This window comes from Ptychodera flava, chromosome 8, assembly GCF_041260155.1.
Source record: "Ptychodera flava strain L36383 chromosome 8, AS_Pfla_20210202, whole genome shotgun sequence".
In the NCBI taxonomy this organism is placed as follows: Eukaryota; Metazoa; Hemichordata; class Enteropneusta; family Ptychoderidae; genus Ptychodera; species Ptychodera flava.
Window position 1 is genome coordinate 21,198,560 of NC_091935.1, and position 21,744 is coordinate 21,220,303.

Sequence of the window (21,744 nt, forward strand, 5' to 3'; positions counted from 1 at the left end):
GTGTCTTCATTTGATTGTCAAGTACATTGTCTGTTTAAGTTAACAGAGCTGTAACAAATACGGTAGCAGAAAATGATTTCAGACAATGAAATCAGAAGAAATATTCAACGTCAAACAACAGAAGTTATCATGAGAAATACAAATAGATAATACACACCGGTATAATGATGCTAACATTTGCATAGGAAAAAATCAGCCAAAGGTTTTGTCAAAATTGCTTTTCTATAACAACTCGTTGTCACAAGTCATCTAGAACTGAGTAGGGAATTGAAGTGGTCAGCCAGTCATCCTGCAAAAGTATGTTTAAACTACTTTAGAATTACCAATAATACTATGTTGTACCAGTATGTCAAAGGTAAAGTGTGCTAGCACATATATACCAGAATTACCAATAATACTATGTTGCACCAGTATGTCAAAGGTAAAGTGAGCACATATATACCAGAATGATCTTTCTTCTGTACACAGAACAACTCGGTCCATATTTCAAAATTCTGGTAACATAGTTCTGATAATCATAATTTTCTGATTTCTCACTGTGAATAATGAGAAGATCAACCCTTTTTTCCGCAGAGGAGATAACAATTTTGTAATTTTGTTGACATAGATTTTTGACAGCCATACACAATATTTTCGAAGAAACTGAGGGAATAAGTTGCATCTGTGTTGGCAAAAGAAAGGGTATTAATTTTTTTTAATGTTCGTAACAAAGGAAATTTGCATGTCTGACAGGTGGTAGGTTGAGACCATCTTAGTTGCTGATAACTTTATCTTGACAAACGTGCAATTTTTAGTACCTCCAAACATCGACTTCTCATTCAATTTACTCTTGAATTTTATACATAATAAATAATTTTGGAACATAGTTTTAACAAATAATCCTGAACTTAAATTGTTAGTTTAAAATTGTTAAGAAACAGATAAAATTGACAAAGCCTTTAGCAAAAAATGTCTGAGTGTACAAATCAAGGGGAATTGTGGTAGCCTCACTTACTGTGTGTAGGCTAGCCGCGGCGTCGGATACTTGTCGACAGAAAAGTTATGGAAGTTCCCAAAAATCGCCGTGACATGGCAAGACTTTACTGAAATTGCCTTGTCCGGCACACAAATGTTCATATTTCAGCAAAAAAACTCGCGTGGAAAGTTTTTTTTCACTAAGGTCCAGAATTTTTTTTTCGCTGTTTCCGAAGGCCGTCAGAGTCCGCCACAAGGTACTGCACGCCGCTTTGTTTTCGCATGGATGTAAACATTGATTGTTTACACGGCCTGAGCACGCGTACTGCGGTTGTATCGCGACGATTGCGACCTCACTATCAGCTGGCAGCGGCTGCGAACGGCCGGCCGGGCATGGGCAGCACGTAACCCTTGCACACTGCTGAGTTAGCTCGTCTGAGCGGCGGAGCTTGGAGTTTTCTAGTCCTTCTGCAGAAAACATACCAATTCCGGTCCCACATACTGTCTTCAAGAGAAGCAGGAGGTAAGTTACGAACCGAAAGCATTCCGTTTTTGTTATTCAGTCATGTAAGAAAGTATTCAGAGATTTTTTTCCCCGCTGGATTTGTGTGCTTGCGATCGACATGTCGATGTCAGCTGTGTAGGCATGGAGTCTCTGCTTCCTCCATGGTGTAGGAGAGCCATGACGAGATGAACAGAAGCAACCGTCAATTTGACGCTCAGTAATCAGTAATACGAATACACCACCCGACGAATGTACCGTTCATTGTACTGCAGAAATTAATGTTATTGGAGAGAGGAGGCATCTCAGGCAATACAGAACAAGTGAGGGGATTCGGTACCGGGGACGGAATTACCTGTGGAAAGTCTGAGGGGTGTAGATCACGCCGTGTTTTGGTGGGGGAAATTGAACGAACGGCTTGGTTTTGACATGGATACATCCATGGTTTTGGTGGGGATTTTTTGTGTCTTGCCCCGTGAAGTAGGGTGTTCGACCTTAGTCCTATTTTACAAGAATTATTTTCATAACTACAACGTAACCCACAGGCGTCTAGAATTATTTTTACGGGATGAATTTTGAAAAACTGTTTTGGACTGCTCATGACAAATTAATTAAACATCATCGACGGCCGTTTACTGAGAGATTTCAACCCTAATTATACGTAGACGTGGTAGAACGATGTAGACGACCTTCTTGCTGACAGTGACAGAGTTTATAGCATAGGCACTGACCCTCAAAATTTGAATCTGTGGTCAATATTGATCACTGTCAAAATATGAATTTCAGACCCGTGTGTATGTGTGTGCATGATGTGTGTTTGTGTAACGTGTGTGAGAGCACGGTCCTTTTGTGGAGGGACCGGGTACAGAACCAAGTACATGTAGAACACCAAGAACACGTACTGCACCGTATAGTGCCTACGGTTGCCACGGTGATCAGTTAACGTGGACGTGAACGTGGTACGTCCCATGGTCATACTAGAACACAGAGAAAACTTCCATTGCTTTCCAGTTTAATACCTGTCTTTGATTTTTTTTTCTGTGTAGACAATCTGTGCTTTCAAATATAAATCATATTATTAGACTACACCTTTTGTATCATTCAATTACATAGATATGGCCTAAGATTCAGTCTCATGGCATACTTCAAAATTACTCCATACATTTTTTGTCTCCATGCACACACCCGTGTGTGTACTGCAATCTAGAACACATGGGAAAATTGTCAATACATAAACTAAAGGTCGCGGCCAGGACACCTCAGACCAGATCCAAGCATAGGGCATGGCATGGTGGACACTGCAGTGACCTATTAAGGCCTGTGCTGGCGTCAGATTTCCTCACAGGGAAATCTACTCACTAGATTACAATTTCAATGGAAAACAAAAGGCTATGACACTCCATAATTCTCTTATAGACTAAAACAAACTTGATCCCGGGGATCAAGTCCCTACCATTTTATCCAATACATTGCTCAACAGTGACTTGCCCCAGTTTTAACTCAGTGCATGGAGGTAGGAAGAGACTTTAACCTCCATGCTCAGTGGCAGCCTATTATGAATGGTTTTGTTGGAATTTTAAGGTGTCCAATGCTATAATGTAAAATTTAAAGCCAGGGACTTGACATACATGTACATTGTGTATGTGTGTGTGACCCCGGGTGACCACATATAAATATTTGTGTGAATTGTGGTCAAAGATACTGCCACTACTTGTGAATGCTGTAAATTTTTTTATGTGACTGTCATCTTTCAGTCTTCCTTCGTATTGACCCAGCATCATTGGGAGTAATAGCTGCTCATAGCATCATATTTAGTCCAGGATAAAACACATGAGCCATATCCTCATGTATTAAAGTGGACTTTTCAACTTGTGCACCATGCAGTATCTTTAGGAGATTGAATGGCAGAATGAGAGCATAGACAGAGCAGGGGAAAATTAAGAAATCAAACAGTACCGGGCTGAGGGCTTTGAAATTTGGTTGTTGTATTATAGTCCTATTTCAAGTCAAATGTCATTTGTGCAAACAATTTGATAAAATGACGTATACGCAAATTAGAAAAATAAATATTTAAAATTCAAAAAATTCCACTTATATATGTACCACTTCAACAGTAGGTAGCTAAAAAGATGCATATTTGTACTAATCAAAGTGGGATAGAATATGAATTTGAAACTTGGTTAAGAAATATTCCTGTTTTGATCCAAATTTGAAATTATTTAATCAAATTTCTATGATGAGTAACATGCAAGTAAGCAAAATTAATTATACAAAGAGTGAGAGGGGTCAAAGTTATACACTAAGACAGTACACACCCTTTGACTTTGCTAAAAACATTCATAATCTTCAAGTTGTTTAACAAAGTTGATGGAATGACCTATGTGAAACAGATAGGCAAACAGTATACCCTCATAAACTAATAATTATTATTGCTTTAGCAGTAATGGCCTACAACTATTACTTTCAGAATGTGCTAAATATAGCTTCTATTGTGGTAAAAAGTGATAATTTCTGTAATTTCTCCTTGATGTTTGTGGTGTTTTCAAACTGTTCAAAAGGAAGCACATTTGCAGAAAAGACATTACCAGCAAAGCTCACCAAAGTAGAGTTTTAGCTCCACTGTCCGCAACACAGAGCTAATCAAATAAGCTGATTGTTGTCCATGAGTTTGTCAAACGTTGTCTGTCTATCATCCATCAACAAGACTTCTTTGATTCATTAGAGTGACCTTAGGTTTGTAAAAATTGTGATGAAATTGTATGTTTGTACTTCAGAGAAATTTTTCCTGAGTTGTGTAAAAAATCTTCTCTGAAACCACTTGTCTGATTGTTTTGGAAAACGAAAGCCTGGGGGTGACTTTAGTCAGATTTGTTCAGATTGTGGTGAAATTTGCATTTTTGGGACTAATTTCTCCAGTTTTTGGTAAAAAAAATATTTTATAAAAGTTTTTGTCCGATTGTTTTGAAACTTTATATGGTACCTTCAGATGACCTAATTTTCTTCAAATAGAGATGAAATTTGTGATATTGTCCTTTTAGGATTTTCTGTCTTGTTTTTGTAGTACTTTATAGAGCTGCATGAACAGTCCTGTTGTGTAACTATGAGTGATATGCTGCTGACATGTGTCTTTGATATTAACCTACGAACAAATGTTTTCATTGCACTGTGCAAAAAATATAATGATGATAAAAAAAATAAGAAAAAACCCTCAAACTAGGTTTTTGGAGAAAATAGTTTTCCCAAAAACAAGAGCAAAATCAAAACAATCTGAAAATCAGCCTACAAGCTTGACTACACAAACGTTATAATGCACATGAAGCAAATTTTATTTAGGCAAATTTTATCCTCCTGGTGTCGTACGTATGACAAAAATTCCTCTTTAATTGGTTTCCTGTCTTTAGTCCGGATCCTCCCAACCTCTTTATGGCGAGACTCCTTTGGCGTCGTTGGTGTGTAGCAAAAGACTGAGGGGAAAGGGAAATGAAATATTGTTTGAGAAACCTACGTCAGTTATGGAAGCCATAGCCCCCGAGGGTCATCGCGGAAACTTAGGTTTTTGACGATGACGGCAATTTAGAAACACCTTGGACGTACCTCTGCAGTCGTCCATGGGAGCATCAACGCGTACGTTCACCCATAGACCCTCGAAAAGTTTTTCTCGAGGGTCTATGGTTCACCGTGGCGATGGCGGAAGAAGTTTCTACCTCCATGCATCATCTTATTTGTAAGCCATACACAGCCCCATGGCAATATATTCGAAATGATCAACAACGACAGGCAGGATGGGACAAACAGTCCACGGTACAATGACGAAGTTTAACACCAAAAGAAATACAACTGCCGTGCATGCAAACATGAAATACAAGTCCGGGCAGCGGGCTCTGCGTCGCAGGGTACCGGCGTTATGTGGCCTCAACGCCGGTATTAAACACGCACAGCCCTGCCACGCAGGGCTTGCATCGTGCTCCAAGGAAAGTTTAAAAAGAAGCGCTGGTTCCACAAATTTATCATGGGATCAATGTAAAGAGGTATATTTACCGTTTATTGCTGATCTATTGTAACTGTGGACTGATTCGGCAAGTTTACCGTATACAGCAGAAGCTTCTGAAGGAGTATTAAAACACGGTACACGTACGCACGCGATCGGAGCTAGCTCCGCTCACTTCTGATATTTACAACTTGCTGCTCTACGCACGCGCAGCAAAGGTTCAACGGGTCAAAAAGATACTGCGAGTGCGCATAATACATCTCTAAATTAGGCCTAGCACGAACTGTCTACTTGCGTTGCGCCATGTAAGTATTGTAAATGTAATTTCTATTTCTGGCACGATTTCGTCCTCCATCCATTCATAACATGCCCGTTTGTAAGCCGCACAGTGTAGGATGATATCGCTGATAATTATTATTCTGTTGATAGCTCAACTTCCGGTAGTGAAACTTCTGGCATGATCACAACACACACTCAGCCACACACACAGTCCGGACTGTGTTATAGCATGGAGGTACTACAGTACCTCCATGGTTATAGCTCAACCCCGTTCCGTCTTAATCCAAACATCTAGCAACATATTTATATTACGATTACAATTTCAAAGGAGAGCAAAAGCTAGATTAACATAATATTCTTCCTGACCTTTTCGAGCCAGAGTTTAGCGTGAGCATGTTTTGTTTCTTTGTTTTGGATGGTACTGTCAAAGCACACAAACGGGGCAGTCCCTTGGCCTTACTAATAACTATTATAAACACACAGGAAAACTATGAAGGTTACGAGTCACAATTTTTTTTCACAATCTTGACAGTTTACAATTGGCATGAACAACATGCATTTTGCTTTTTAAGACAACATCCCCTTAGAGCTGGATTGTCCAACGTTAACTATGTGTCGCTTTTGCTTGAGTACATGTACCTATGGTCTATTAGTATTAGACATTTTCACCAAACAGTAATAGCTTCGGTAGCTTTGCTGAATTAAGTCGCAGCTACTGACAGTGTGTGAATTTTTATGATAGCAGTCGTGCCCAGTAGTGTAGAAATCGCAAGTGGGTAGTGTGTATACGATCATTGCTGGAATAGTTAAAGAAATTTGGACACGCCCAAATGCAGCTCCCAAGTGACAAACTCTGCGACTTGTACAAGTCAATCTCTTACAGCTACAGATTTGTATTGATGATAGAATGAACCCCATGACGAGATTGCAAGTGTACACGTAGCCTACTTGGGTATTTGCATTGCATTGTGGCTTGCCGTTTACTCCAACAGTCCCTGCGCAAGCTAGATGCTCATGTCTGAACAGCAGATGAATTGGGATGAAGAAAATAGCCTGCTCAGAAAATTGTTTGTTTAATTAAAAATCTTAGATATTTTGCACAAATTTAACACCATTATTACCTTCTCGTGTCTATTTATAGACAGAGAAGGTATTAGAGTTGAAAACCAGTATGCTGGTGTCAACTACTTCCGTCTGTCAATACTTCCGTCTGTCAAGATCCGTTGACGTTATGCCATTGTGATGGGTCATATCATAAACTGGTGGGGGTGTTCATGGTCAGGTTGAGGTGTAGGAGAACGATTTTGTCAGGCGCTGTGACAAAAATCAAAAGGGACTTAGTGGCATAGCCACAGTGTTACATGTAAGCCTTTCTCCAAGGTTCTTAGTTGACTACGATCTATTACAGACTACTGAGCTGACGTCAGGGGTACTCACTTTGTGTTTGCTCAGCCTGTGTGCGCTAGTGTTTGGTACTGAGTTGCGTGGATATCCCCTCATGGCCTCACGTGATATGGGCCTGTTGCATAATCTGCAGATGATCATATGCCTCCGAGTCTGAAAACAGTCGTTGTGTAAGCCTGTCGGCATTTTCCTTGCATTTTTTCTCATTTAATTTTGCAAAATATCGGCGAAGTACCTCAATATTTCAAGATAACTCTTTCTTCCCAATCGTTTCCTTGAGTTTCAGAGTCATATGAACGAAAATGAGTGAAAGTTTTAGACAGGAAAATCGGACGTCGGCCATGTTCAATGTTTACAGTACAATCAGAAGTTTATGTGGAGGAAATAACTAACAAACACTATTCATGATGCCCGCCCTCTAGAGGCAGACCTTCCTATATGAAGTACAACATTTGATGCTTGTGGAAAGCTCGACCACACAAACAGACAAAGGAGCATTTTAACTTTTGGAAAATGACAAATTGAATAAGAAGCTATTCTGAAAATGTCAAATACTGAGAAAAAATGCGCAAATATTCAAAATAAACAGGTTAACTGACTGGTCAGCTATAAAAAACAATGAAAATGTTGTATGATCAAAAGTTTTTGAGATGCGCACATTTTAAACAAATACAGAAATTATTAACATCATAAATATAAGACCAAACTATTTTTTCAGGGATGGGACAGGTTGGAAATGAGGGGTGAGAGACAAAGGCACTCCTATTGCTGCATGTGGATGCAGCCACACCATTTCATTTACAGCATACTTATTCACTGTGTTGTGTTCAAGTTCCATATTGTACTGACTGTCATACAAGGATAACATAAGCAAATCAAATCAAATTAGAAAAGGATCAATGCTGTTGTGTGGATTTTGCTGAACACGGCTGATTTTAATATTTCGCCCTACATATTTGGTATCCAGCAAAGGCATATTTTGATGTAAAGTCAAAATTAACACTACATTGCTGACAATATATGTTACGGTTTCTGCATGAACTTTTCTTTTTTAAATTATAGAAAGTACTTCGAACAGATTAACAATTATCGTGATGTCAACCATGATTTTACATCACAAAGACTGTAATTCTGCCAATTTTTTTTATTTTTCAGTCATTTTATAAATTTGCACTGCACAAGATGATTGAACAAATTGCAATGTTTGAATTTGTAAACTCAAAGAATACAAATCCTTTGGTCACAGATTAAATTATTTTTGAAAAGAAATGTACTCTTAAACACTTTTAGCATATATTCTTTACACGGTCATGTATTTCAAGAAAATATGCCTATTAAAAACAGTAATTTCTTCACTTTCAATTTTTTTTGAATACTATGACAATTATCAGCCATGAGGTTTTACAAACACAAGACCAGATAAGCGTTTTCATCATTTCCACAGGACTCTTTGGAATATCCTTAAAAACAGTTAAAAGTGACTAAAAATGATCACTTGGTATACATTTAATTTACAGATGCCAGGTTGTGTATTTCACATGCACTCAGGTCAGTAGGGAAGTGCGTCATTACTATTTTGGACTGTTAATTCTTATTCCTGAATTATTTAACCTTTTTCCCACACTGAACTATCTTTAGGCAGTTTATACTGTAGCTAAGAATTTTTTTTGATTGATGTATTTAATCATCTTTTGGGTTCTTTGGGTCCATATCTCACCTCATGCCCCTACATCATCAACTATTTACCAATAACTCCATGCCAACAACCAATTACCTGACCTGGCCACACATTAGAGAAGGTACAGCGTCATTGACGGTATTTTTATACACTACTTGTAACCGCCTTTTAGTTTTGCCTCCTGTAACCAAATTTTCTACATCTCGGTGTGTACTAAGCACTTGCACTGTCTTGCCATGGGGTCAGTTAGGCAAAAAAAAATTGTGCTGCTCTGATAACATGGTTTTCAAAATTAGGGTAGGTAGGCAGGCAGGAATTTTTTTTTTCAAAATATTTTTCTTTTAAATATGCATTTTTCAAGGGCGCAGGGTGATCAAACACTGGCCACAACATTTCCAGAAAAATGTATCATCCATATGAAAGACAAAAATACATAAAAGACATCCTCGTTCAAGCATAAATCAAATGCCAGGTAACAAACGCATGATTTTACGGGTTTTTTCTTTTTTTTACTTCCATGTTCACATAGCTCTAAAAAGTATAGGGTCAGCAGGTGAAAAATAGGGTAGGTTGGGATATCGGAACAGCACAATTTTTTTTTGGCCTTAGTATTACATATGTTGCGACAATAAACACTATGCTTAGAACACTATGTTTCGTGTTTGATGATTGGCAAAATGGTATACATATCAAGTTCCCACTTTTTTAATCAGGTTTTGTGTATGATGTTTTTGAATTCTTATTGGCTAATTGTGCAATGTCTGTGGCTCTGATCGAGTAGTGTGCTGTTTACTTGTTTATGTCTACCAAAGTCTAGTGTACATGTAGGACAGGTCTCCATCAAGTCTTATTTTACAATAACATGTTATATAAAAATCACATTTTACTTGCATCAGAGCGCATGCGCACCATCCGTATTTGCACTGAAGTGCAATACCAAAAACATGCCATACCCTTATGTCAATGAGCACTAGTAATCCACACTACTTTTGTTTGTAAACAGCAAGTATCTTATAAAGAAACCAAAAGTGGTTGTCTGCAATCTGTACTACTTTGCAAGAGAAATGTCATTTGGCAAGAAATATTTCAAAGACGGTAGCTACTAGCTGTGACAAAGCTTACTTTGAATGAATTTTTGTTTTCAATTTTAACATATGTGATGATAACAGAAACCCATGGCAAGAGTGCAAGTTCCTCATACTTAGGGTATTTGTACCAGCACTTGCCGTGTATTCTGAAGCCATCCTAGAATGAACTACTACCGGTAGTACAAGCCCAGGTATATTCTGTTTTCACAGGGACAGCATACTATAAGCCCTCATGCAAATACACTGAGTACATGTACTGTACATCACGCTTGCACTCTCTAGCCATGATGGGGTTCTTCATATTATGTGATGTCAACAACGTGGGAAGCTGTCCAATAACAAATACCAACTCATGTAGTTGTCAAAAAATCATCAGTTGTATGGTGTGAGTTCAAATCCGATGAAAAATATACTGAATTTTCTACCCTGGGTTGATAGCTCTGCCAGTGGACAGCATTGTCCCCCGAAGCTGTCTTTTGCCAAGTAATATGTGATGTATTCATTGCTTTGATAAAGTTTGTGATGTGTGATAGTGAGCATGTGAGTGCGAGTGCTACAGCGTGTAGAGGGGTCGCAGTCAGAATAATTGTAACAACTTAGATCAGTTATTGAACCACTCTCTTTTAAGGGGGGTTATGCCAAGCGGTTTTGACTGTGATTTCTTCACTAGAAAACTGGGTGCTGTAGGTTGTGAGGTCAAATCCAATTGAAAGAATTGTAAACAACCTTCAGTTTCCTTTACTTTCTCTGAGAAATTAAACATGAACTTCTGTGATCTTATTGTTTCTGCATGATGTTCAGTCAAAACACAGATAAAAAACAATTTGGTCGGTAAAAACTTTTGAGAATTTCAGACATACTATCTTCCATATATTCTTATTTCTCTACAGCTAAGAACTTTGTCATCACAATGGGTGGCTTTCCGAAGGAGATGTTTATTTCCACACCACCGGAGTCATACATGTGCAGTTTCTGTAATTTGATTGTGAGACATCCAGTGCAAGCTTCTTGCGGACACAGATACTGCGGTCTATGTGCAGAAGATGCACTCAAGTAAGGAATTTTACTCTGAGATTCAGATAATTTACCCAATGCCCTGCACATTTATCTGACCGCATGAATTACACATGTTGTTATCAGGTTTTCAGCTCTTTCTTCTTTGCACTTTCGAAGGACAACTCTCGGTACTGGATATATACGCTGCTTTAGAAGTAGGGAAGACAAACAGAGAGAAACAGTGAATTTTAACATCAGTCAGCTAGACATTGATGAACTTACAGGTTCTGGATTGTAGTTTGGTTCCTATTCTACAGATAAATACACGTGCATGAGTTATCTATTATTCATGTGCAGCTTTGTTCTCTGAATGTCCTTTCCTCAGCTTCAGTGATCTGTTCATCATTTCTCAGGTGCTGCATCAACCTTCAGAGAGTTAAATACCTAATAACCTTTACAGAGTCACATGTATTTAACACTGAAGTTCCATTTTCATGTTTTTTTATCCTCATTTGTCAAATTACACTGTTGGATCCATGTCACCACGATGTTTGACAGTGGATCAGTCATTGGTTTATCTTGCTGTTCATAACCGTATACCGGTAATTCACACGCAAAATGCATACTATACTTGTTTTGAAGGATAGGTATAATTAGTACAGCTGTTTGAGTTTTTACTTAAGTTTGATTCCAAGTGCTTTGCACTAATTCAAAATTCCAGCTAAACTTATAAATTACGGATAATCCATTTTTTGCTAATTACATGACATGTATTCCAATATCATCAACACAATATCTTAATAGGATTCTGAAAGCCTCACATGTACTGTGGTTGTGCATGAACTCTGATCACAAGTGTCTTTAAAGTAAGAAAGAATTATCTGTAGTTTTGCTATACCGTACATCTTTCTACAGGAGAGTGTAATGAATGTCTTGGAGAATAAAGCACACTATCGCAGCTTACTTAATTTATTTACTGCTTGCTTGCTTGTTGTTGTTTGTTTGTTTGACTTGAAATGTGAATATCAAACTAGTACTCCGGCAAAACCTGTATGAAAGACCTGCAGACTGCAATAACATTTCTGCTGTTGCCTTTTTTCCTCTCCAGATCTGGAAAACTTAAATGCCAACCATGCAGAGAAAGTGGTGAGCATGACTTTATCCGTACCAAAGATGAGGTAATGCCCACATCTTTGTCATATGACTGTAATAGCTGGATACTCTTATTTTGACGAGTTGTGCATTGCACATGAACGAGTCAAAATGCAGACACATCACAAGATTATGATGAGCGAGATATTGACCCTACTTTGTGTATCAACCCCTTTATAATAATAATAATAATAATAATAATAATAATAATAATAATAATAATAATAATAATGGGTTCTTACATGTATATAGCACACATGAACATACATACTTTGGTTATTACTGTTTACCTAGCAACACTGAGAAATTAGTGATTAAATTTACAGAAGTCTAGCTTGGTTGCTCCTCCTTTACTCATAGAAAGTTGGTTGCTTAGATTATTTTGCACTAGACGGAAAAAACATTCATGTGATGTGGCCGCATTTTTACTCATTGCTGCACAACTCTTCAAAATACGGACACATCACTCGAATACAACACGATATCGACCAAATATCATGTAATTACCCCTAAAAATTGTATTAAAATGAATCATTTAGCAAAGGTACCTGTTATTAATGCTACCTTTCTTATATTTTTCTCTGAATTTGATCACAAAATTCAAAGTAGGATGAAAGTGACTGTCGAGTAGCAACTTTTTCTGATATACATGTATCTATTAGAAAGGGGGCTACGAAATGGTCTGACACATGCACGCTAGCATCGCGTTGCCTCTGGAGGCAGTAAGCTCGTTTTTCAGAACATTTATTACATGCATTTGCCTGATTGATAACAACTTCTCTTGCCTGTCAGAAAATTTCCCCATGTTTGTGTATGCATGATATGCAGCCGATTGACCTTCCCTCAAGGGTGTCTTGTTTATGATAGTGAACACGGAGCTGGGCGGGTTTTATGCCAACTCAATTCAAGTAACGTTTAAGAAATTAGACCCTCAGCCAGTACACTTGATGTTAAAGCTCTACACATGTTCCAAAAGAATAAATGACATCAACATGTTACACATTACAGGTAGATTTAGCTTACATCACACTGAACAAAAAAGTACAGTCACGACAAGTAAAGGAATGTTAATAAAACTGACCATCTTCATGCAGTGTTGGAGAAATTTACAGTGGCACACACATCCACCCTGTAAAGGGAGCGTGTTTCCAGTCTAACAGCTGTGATAAGTCTAATGACGCAGCATCACTCGTGGGACGTACTGTCGTTTGTGTTAGATACCACGTGGTGGGCTCCATGTATACAGTGTTTGTATCCAAGATGACATGGTAGTGTGGTCGATTGAATAAGCCATTCATACATTTTGACTGACATGTCCTGTACAAAAAGGGGCCAATAAGTATATTTCTTTGCTTGCAGATTTTCCCCGACAGAGGTGCTGAACGTGACCTGCATAAATATGAAGTGCGGTGTCAAAGTCACTGTGATTGGTGTGGAAAACTTCAAGACTTTGAGGTAATACAGTACATAAAGCAAAACTTGATATAGTTATTGTTGGTTTCTTCAAACACAAGAAGATTCTTGCACTTTGTCATGAAATGTTATGTAAAAATACTTTTACAGCATTCTGGGTTTTTCATGTCTGAGGGATACCCAAACTCAATTTTTGTCGCCTTTATAAAATATAGCCCAGTCAATTTTTTTCAGACTTTTGCCAAAATTTTGATAAAAAACTGTAGCCAATGAAATGTGATGTCCGTTTGGTCCAAAATTATCAAAAATATACAAAAAAATTCATAAAAATTGGTGAAATGTGATACTTAATCCTTTGATGGGAAAAAAATTACAGCTCTCAAAGGTGTGCTCAAAGGTGTGCTTGAAATTGGAACAGTTGACTGTCAGCTTGGCTGAAACTCAGGCAGCAACCATTACAGTAGGGCTCACTTATACATGTATTGAATATTAAATGTGTTTTTATATGTTGAATACACACTTGCTCTGATGCCTTAAATCTGATCTATTAGTGTGAATGTACTAAGTATATATAGTATCCATACGACCTATTGCAAACCAGTGTTTTCATGTGGCAGCCGTTACAACCATTGCAGTTTCAAGTAAACTTTAAAACATCCAGCTGTCTGAACAGCCAACGTGTCTTCTGCATAAACTGCTGTGGTACATGCGTCCCATTGGATACCTTTTTTTGGTGAAATGTTAGGCCAAAAAAAAAGAAATGTTTCTGGTCAGGCCTTTCTTAAAAAAATGGTGCGGCGACGCGGATTTTTTTTTCTTCTCCTCAAGGGAGGGAGGAGGGTCAGTTAAAGCGCCAAAGCGTAGCGGCTAGTTTGCATAATCATTTGCATATCATTAATTTATATTTGCATATGGATGTAAGCTTGCACATGTACCCAAATATACATGTACACTCACAACAAAATGCAATGGTAACACACAAGTATGCAGTTTGAACATCATGGAAACTCTTTATTACACTTAAATAAATCATCACAGTATTGTAACTACAATTGCAATTAAAACAGAAGATCAAATTTGAAACTTTGAGAGCAAGAAATGGTTCGTCTGATTGGAGTTTCATTAATACATACTAGTATATTGCTAATAAAATTGTCAAAACTTGCCAACAAAGAGGAAAGTTCACAAGTTTAAGCTTTACACAATTCAAATGTAATTGAGTTTTATATCATTTTTGAACGACAAACACCGCGAATAATTTTTCATCACGGGGATAGATTTCAACCAGCGCCCCCCGCCCCCCCCCCCCCCCCCCCCCCCCCCCCCGCATAACTTCTAAGTTCTACTGCCACTGAACATCGTCGTTCGATTCTTGATTTTAAAAATACCACCAAGATGATCACAAGACATGAACTAAGTACGACTAGAATCACTCGAAAATAAGGTGTAAAATCTTTCAGAGAGCGTGTCAGAGTGGAACCACACGCGACGCCAGGATCAATGTCTACACATTATAAACACGTCGGCCAACATGGCCGCCGCCATATTGAAATTTATGCAATGTGAACTCGATCGCGATCGTGATCGTACTCGGACAAAACTCATCGTTGTAAAATCATAATCAACCTCACCAGTCAACTCTTGTTTCTTTTGCGGTCCATTTCGTTGATCAAAGCATGGGAATGTGATCAAAGGCCCCGCTAGTGCTACACCGCCTACCTCTGTGAACACTTGTCCGCGATGTATACTGAGTATTATTGTTGGTCGTAATAGTCGTTCTGGAATGGAAATTTGTGAACATCCCAGTCGATTCTTCTATTGTTTTAACGTTCCTCTCGACACTTCCGGACAACTTATCTGATGCATACCATACTTCACACCTTCCACTCTTTCACCAGGTTGAAAGTTGCAGTGAGCGCTAATTGTAGACAATGCATGCAACAGCTGCATGGTAGCTACGCAGAGCGTGTGAACTAAAGGATGGCGGGAATATTTTAAAGCGTAGCGCGGAGAATCAAAGCGTAGCGGGGAGAGGCGAAAGCGTAGCGGGACCGCTATGGCCTGAGGAGAACACTGAGTTTTATAGTTTTATCAATATAGTAACATTTAAACTGTTCATGCAGTCACTGATCATGTGCCCCAAAGAATTTTCTCTTTCTCTTCAGCCGTTTTGGTTTGGTGTTATAGTAATAGTAATCAGTATGTAGTTTGCCACAGCCGCCGGCCACAAACCAGGAAAAAAAAAGGGTGACGCGCTGTTGTTCAAGTGACGCGCGCGCTGACCAGAAACATTTCTTTTTCTTTTTTGGCCTTAATTAATCCTTTCCTTTACAGCATCTGATACTTGTGTGCGAACAGAGGTAATGATGGCAGCCAGGCTAGACCTTTTGAGAACCTATGAGCCATACAACAGCTTGCTAGGTCCCCAAAACCTCATAGCCAAGCCATAAAGGTTACATACTGTACATTATGCACACTGTAAATAATCCTAGGAAGTAACCTATTATGAATTACAAATAAATCAAAACACAGGCACTCAGTTAGAGAATAATCCAAGTTTTAGACTTCTTAAGTTGCTGTAAATAACGACAATTTACTGATCGTATAAACCTCCTGAGCTGCTACACATTGATTGTGTTACACACATACATTCATGTATAGTGTTAAAGTGATTTGTGATATCAGTATTTCGTATGGAGAAATCACATAACAATGAATTGTTTTATCTTTCAGGGACACTTCAGTGAAGGTGCTGAAATGCAAAGACTGCCACAGGTATGTTGAAATCCGTGTAATCGCATGCTTGTCCTTTGGTGTTTTGACAACATGTAAAGCATTATGACATGTCTGATGTCAAGATACATTTATCATATCAAAACAAAAGGCCGTTTCTAATGTTGTTGGCTGAAAACTACACTGTGAACCCAAAGCCACATCCAAAGCCCTTATGTAATGACAGACGTGCCTTAGGTAGGATTCAGCTATTTTCCCTGTTCACTGGGCATGTAAATGAGCTATTACATGTACACACGGCTATTCCAAATGAGGGACAAGTACTTGTATAAGTTCTGCTCATTTAAACCACTATCAAAACCAAAATATAAAGGAAACCCTTGCAGCTCATGTAATGATAAGCAGCTGTGTAGACTTGCAGGCATGTCATTCAACCAGAATAACTTGCCATACTTATAAAATGCCTACTCAACACGATCACTTGCTCTATTTAATCATAAGATACAAACAGTCCTTTGACTTGCAAGGTTTATGCAGACAATCATTTACTGTTGTATTCAGTAACATCAATATAAAGGTAATAAAAATAATTTGTTTGCCATCTCAGATATAGTTGACTTTCCTGTGTCCATATCATGGAACTGTACATTATTACAGTACAGGTATGTCACGATCTGCGCTGGACAACAGACACTAATCACTGAACAATAGTTTGTTTAGATGCATTAGATTTAAATAATTTATTCATGTATGTTGATTATTCTGAAATCTAGAATACAGTAGTTTTCCAGTTTTTCTCACGTATTTTGACTAATCTGGATTAGAGTCTTTCCAAAACTAGTAAACTAAATTTACATGAAAAGACCATGCTCTATTTATAAGAGTATTAAATGACGATTGAAGTAACACTGTGAGGCCCTAACTAAAGTTTCTGTTGTATTTGATATATTTGTGGGACAATTGTATTGCAATCAAGTTCTTCATTTTGTTGTTGTCTACACATCATAAGTCTACTTTAACTTTGAACTCAGCGATTGACTACTGCAACTAAACTAAATTTGTTACGTCACAGTCCAATTTTATATTTTTGTACATGTACAACGATTGTTAGAAATTTTCTCATATGAAGAAAGTTCAATATAAAAAAAAACTAACTTTGTTGTTAACCCCTTGAGTGCCATAGTTTTTCCCACCAAAATTAAAGTGCAACATTTTACCAATTTTTATAAATTTTCTGTAATTTCTTTGATAATTTTGAACAAAATGGACATCACATTTCATCAGCTACAGTTTTTTATCAAAATTCTGGCAAAAATTTGAAAAAAATTGACTGAGGTATATTTTTAAAGGCGATAAAAATTGACTTTGGTGCTCAAAGGGTTTATGTGTTGTAAATTTCTACATAAAAAAGTGGAACTCCCCAGTCTTTCAAAGTTACTTTTGCTGGTACCCAGAGAAGTTTGTGTTGTTCTACCGGGTAGTAGACAGTCAACAGTCCTTCATTATACCTTCTTTGCCTAACATACACATGTAGCCAGTGTAGTAGATGCCATGGAGTATGCTTGTCACCACAACCAATTACCGAAAGTTCAAAGTGCAGGCCACAGTGGCGTAAGTGGCTGTCAACATTCTAATACTGTTCCAACATACTGCTAATCTGAGATTACGTGTTGCACAAACAGTAACTTGTGTTTATAACAGGGAAGCTACACCCAAGGACCAAGGCAAACGTCTTCAGACAACGTAGGTGTAAAGTTGGTGAAAGAGATCAAGAACACAGATAGCAAGGTGGATGACATGCATGCGCATCTGTCAGAAGTTGAAGAATCACTGCGTCGATTGGAAGTGGGAATAAGAGCGCTTATCCCAAGGCAGAAAGCACTTTCAAGTAGAGTACAACAGATGCAATCAGAGGGAAGAGAACAGGAACAGATGATTCAGCGACTGGAGGAACAGATCAAAGCCCAAGACAGAATCATAGCACTGAAGGATGTAGCCTTGGCAGAACAAGACCTGCGTATCCAAGCATTGGAGCAGACTTCCTACGATGGTATCCTTGTCTGGAAGATCAGTGACTTCTCCCGGAAACGACAAGACGCGCTCTCTGGAGGAACCACATCAGTGTACTCCCCTTGCTTCTTCACAAGTCGCCATGGTTACAAGATGTGTGCCAGGATCTATCTGAATGGTGATGGTATGGGAAAAGGAAACCACATCTCTTTGTTTTTTGTCGTCATGCAGGGTCCCTCTGATGCTTTGCTGAGATGGCCGTTCAAGCAAAAGGTATGTTCCTTTTAGCGTCACCTTTTTTGTTGTCATACAGTCCAAGAACTTTCAATTTTGATATTTTTCTTGATTCACATGGTGCAGTATGAAGTGAAGTTGTATAATCTCTAAAACATATTGAGTACCAAGTACACGTATTTGGTAAGTCATTTGACCTTCTATCCATGTCAGTTCAGTAGCTACAACAGCTCTCATCAAAGATATGTTTGCTGTGATCACTAGACTATAAAGGGTATTTCCACATACTGTACAAAGTGTCAGGAGCGTGAGGCGGACAAAAGAGAAAAAATCTTGAAAAAATTGTCAAAACTTAGTTGTTTCAATTTTTTTTTTTTTTTTTTTTTTTTGGGGGGGGGGGGGGGGGTGAAATATGACCCATGTAGGATTATAATCTATACTATATATTTATACATGTATGCATGTTTCATGTTTGTGTCTCTGTCTCTGTCTGTGTATAATATATATATATATATATATATATATATATATATATATATATATAGACAAACTTAAATGATCAACAAAAAAAATATCTAAGAAATGTTTACCTATATACATGTATGGGCTGACATTTAACATCCACAGTATACATTTATGTACTGGGTAACTTCCTCCATCGTTTATTTTTGATGACAGGTAGAAATTACTCCATTCAAACAAGCTTCTTTAAAAGTGACAGCAGATATCTGGCAACTGTTCACTATAGCAGGATTTAGTCCATAGAGCAAAATAAGTCACTTTTCATTTGAATCATAAAACTGAACAGAAAAGTGTAACTGTACAAATGAGACCTCCAGTTTGTAGTCAGATAACTATGTTTCTCTCTGTTTTAATTACTTATAGGTAACTCTCACGCTACTTGACCAGAACAACCATGAACATACCGGTATCACTAATGCCTTCAGTCCTGATCCTACTTCAAGTTCATTTAAGCGGCCGACCTCTGGCATGAATATTGCTTCTGGATGTCCTCTGTTCATGCCAATATCTCAAGTTGACAGCCCTCATCATGCTTACGTCAAAGATGATGTCATGTTCATCAAGATCATTGTTGACACCTCAGATCTTGAGCAAGACTAAGGAACCAACCATTGAAAGGTAAACTTTTGTGTATAGATTTAGAGTTCACTAGTTAGCATTTGGGATTTCAGTTGGCATTTAATACTGCCTCATACGCTCAAGTTGCTCATGTAAGTTGCGTGGATGAGATAAGCACAACATACAGATAGCCACAAACAGAAATCTGTTGCTGTGGACAGTTGTTTGGAATGAGACAGACCCTTACCATTTCACAGTGTTCTTTCATGCAAAGCAATTCATATGAAACTTGTTTGTCATAATAATTGAAAAATGCTTCTATCATAGTCATTATTGTCACGTTCAATGACAGAAAATTTAAATTACTGTTCCTTTTTCCATAAAAAAAAATAATGGCTGTATATGAACAAACTTCTAGCGTAAGGTGACCATCAGAGAGCTCGAAGTGTCATCAATATTAAGATATGCAAGTGAAAATGCGAAGGGAGCTTATTTGAAATGAATGCTTTGAAACTGTTAATAAATTTGTACTCGTACTTTTATTGGTATGCTCATTCCTTACAATTATGAGAGTACCCTGGTATGCATGTGAATTTGTTGAATCTGGAATGCACCTGGAAGTCAAAATACTGAAACCTGGTAACTCAAAGCAAGTCAATATTCACACAATTCTCAGACAAAGTTTGGTGGAAAAATGCTATCAGACGGTGACTTTTCCGGATGACCCAATTGCAATTGTCATTTTCTATTTGTTCCTTGGACTTTGTAAATCATTCATTTACCAGAAATGATACCAATTATTGTGCTTGTTTGATGGCTAGTTTGTTGTTGGATCATTCTATGTCATTTCACCTTAAGGTCATTTTTGTATTGATATTCCAGAACAACCATGACCATATCATCAGTTCGTTCCATCTTGACCGCATCCAGACAGTTCCTTCCGGCATCCAACCTTCTGAGATGGATATTGTATCGTTCAAGATGTCGTTTCTTCTTCTGTTCTTTGCCGACATCACAGTCTGGCAGCAGTGGTCTGTCACAGGCGAAAATTTACGCGATATATCATCGTTGACATTTCACTCCTGCACAAGAGTGTGGTACAAGTATTTAATCTGTACAGGTTTGTGTGTGTTTACCAATATGCATTTATACTATAGCATTTCGATCGACCTACTGAAGGTGTGCGTATGTATTTACAGTATGTATTTACTATTAGTTACAAAGCATTGTGAGGTAGTTCGCTCTTTGATAATGAAAGACTTGAAACTTTTGCGCACGCTTTCAATCATTCTCTTTCAAAATCAAGAAAAAACACTAAGGGTGCTCGTGCAAATTTTTGTGCCAAGAAACAAATCCCGGGGTTAAATCCATGAAAAATGAAATCGCCACTTTTCAGAAAACTAAACTGATTAAAACTTTACTTACAGTATAAGCTTCAAAATGAGCCCCCACACACAGTGGTAGGCCAAAAGAATATTGTGAAGTTTTAGAGTCTGAATATCTGTTCCCAAGGTTCATGCTACCTTAACTCATCACACACTGCACTTTTTAGTTCTTTAAAGAGTCGAAAAGATACTACTTGCTTTCAAGGTGCACATATGGCATAGTCAGATAGAATTTTTGCATTTTTGACAATTATCTGCCATGAGACACAGACCCTTGCCATATGCATGTGGCATCCCTCAAGATTGAAATACCAGCCCTCCAGATTACTTGAAACCCAACTTGCACGTACAGTAACCTTGGAATGAAATTGAAAGGCCCCATTCCAAGGAATGTAGTTGTCAATGTTACTTATTGCAGTGAAGGCCTTAGCCCATTCGGAAAAATCAATTAAAAAAAGGATTCTGCGGTACAATGACACAACTTACTTTTACACACTGCCTTCCGTGTAATGGAATTTCCAAAGCGAAACTTTGACCGGTTTGTCTTCTACTGCCTTAAAAACTCCTGTATCTTTACTTCTTATGTATGTTGTTGTTTAAACATACTGTTAACTGCTTAACTATGACTGTCACAGAAAGAACATGTGTTGAATTTCTGCATCAAGGAAATGTTTCCCTCTCAACTGTGGTGACACATATGGAAAGGGCTGTTGTCTTCCATTCAATATTACTAATACAAACATTGTACTGTACATCACCAGTATACTGTTTATTTATACAGAACTACTGTCTCCCTTCGTACACATTTAGAAGTTAGTCCAGCAAGGGGAAACTCATGAATTTTGAAG

The 21,744-nt window shown here is 38.0% G+C and overlaps 1 protein-coding gene across 1 annotated transcript; it reads left to right on the forward strand.

The window, feature by feature from the left end:
• The first annotated feature begins 1,379 nt into the window (after positions 1–1,379).
• LOC139138773 (TNF receptor-associated factor 2-like) lies at positions 1,380–20,531 on the forward strand. The gene is made up of 8 exons (XM_070707296.1): positions 1,380–1,477; positions 10,784–10,946; positions 11,998–12,067; positions 13,401–13,496; positions 16,188–16,229; positions 17,889–18,470; positions 19,317–19,571; positions 20,394–20,531. Exons 2-7 carry the CDS (start codon positions 10,804–10,806, stop codon positions 19,551–19,553), a joined length of 1,170 nt encoding a protein of 389 aa, XP_070563397.1. The 5' UTR covers positions 1,380–1,477; positions 10,784–10,803; the 3' UTR covers positions 19,554–19,571; positions 20,394–20,531.
• The last annotated feature ends 1,213 nt before the right edge of the window (positions 20,532–21,744 follow it).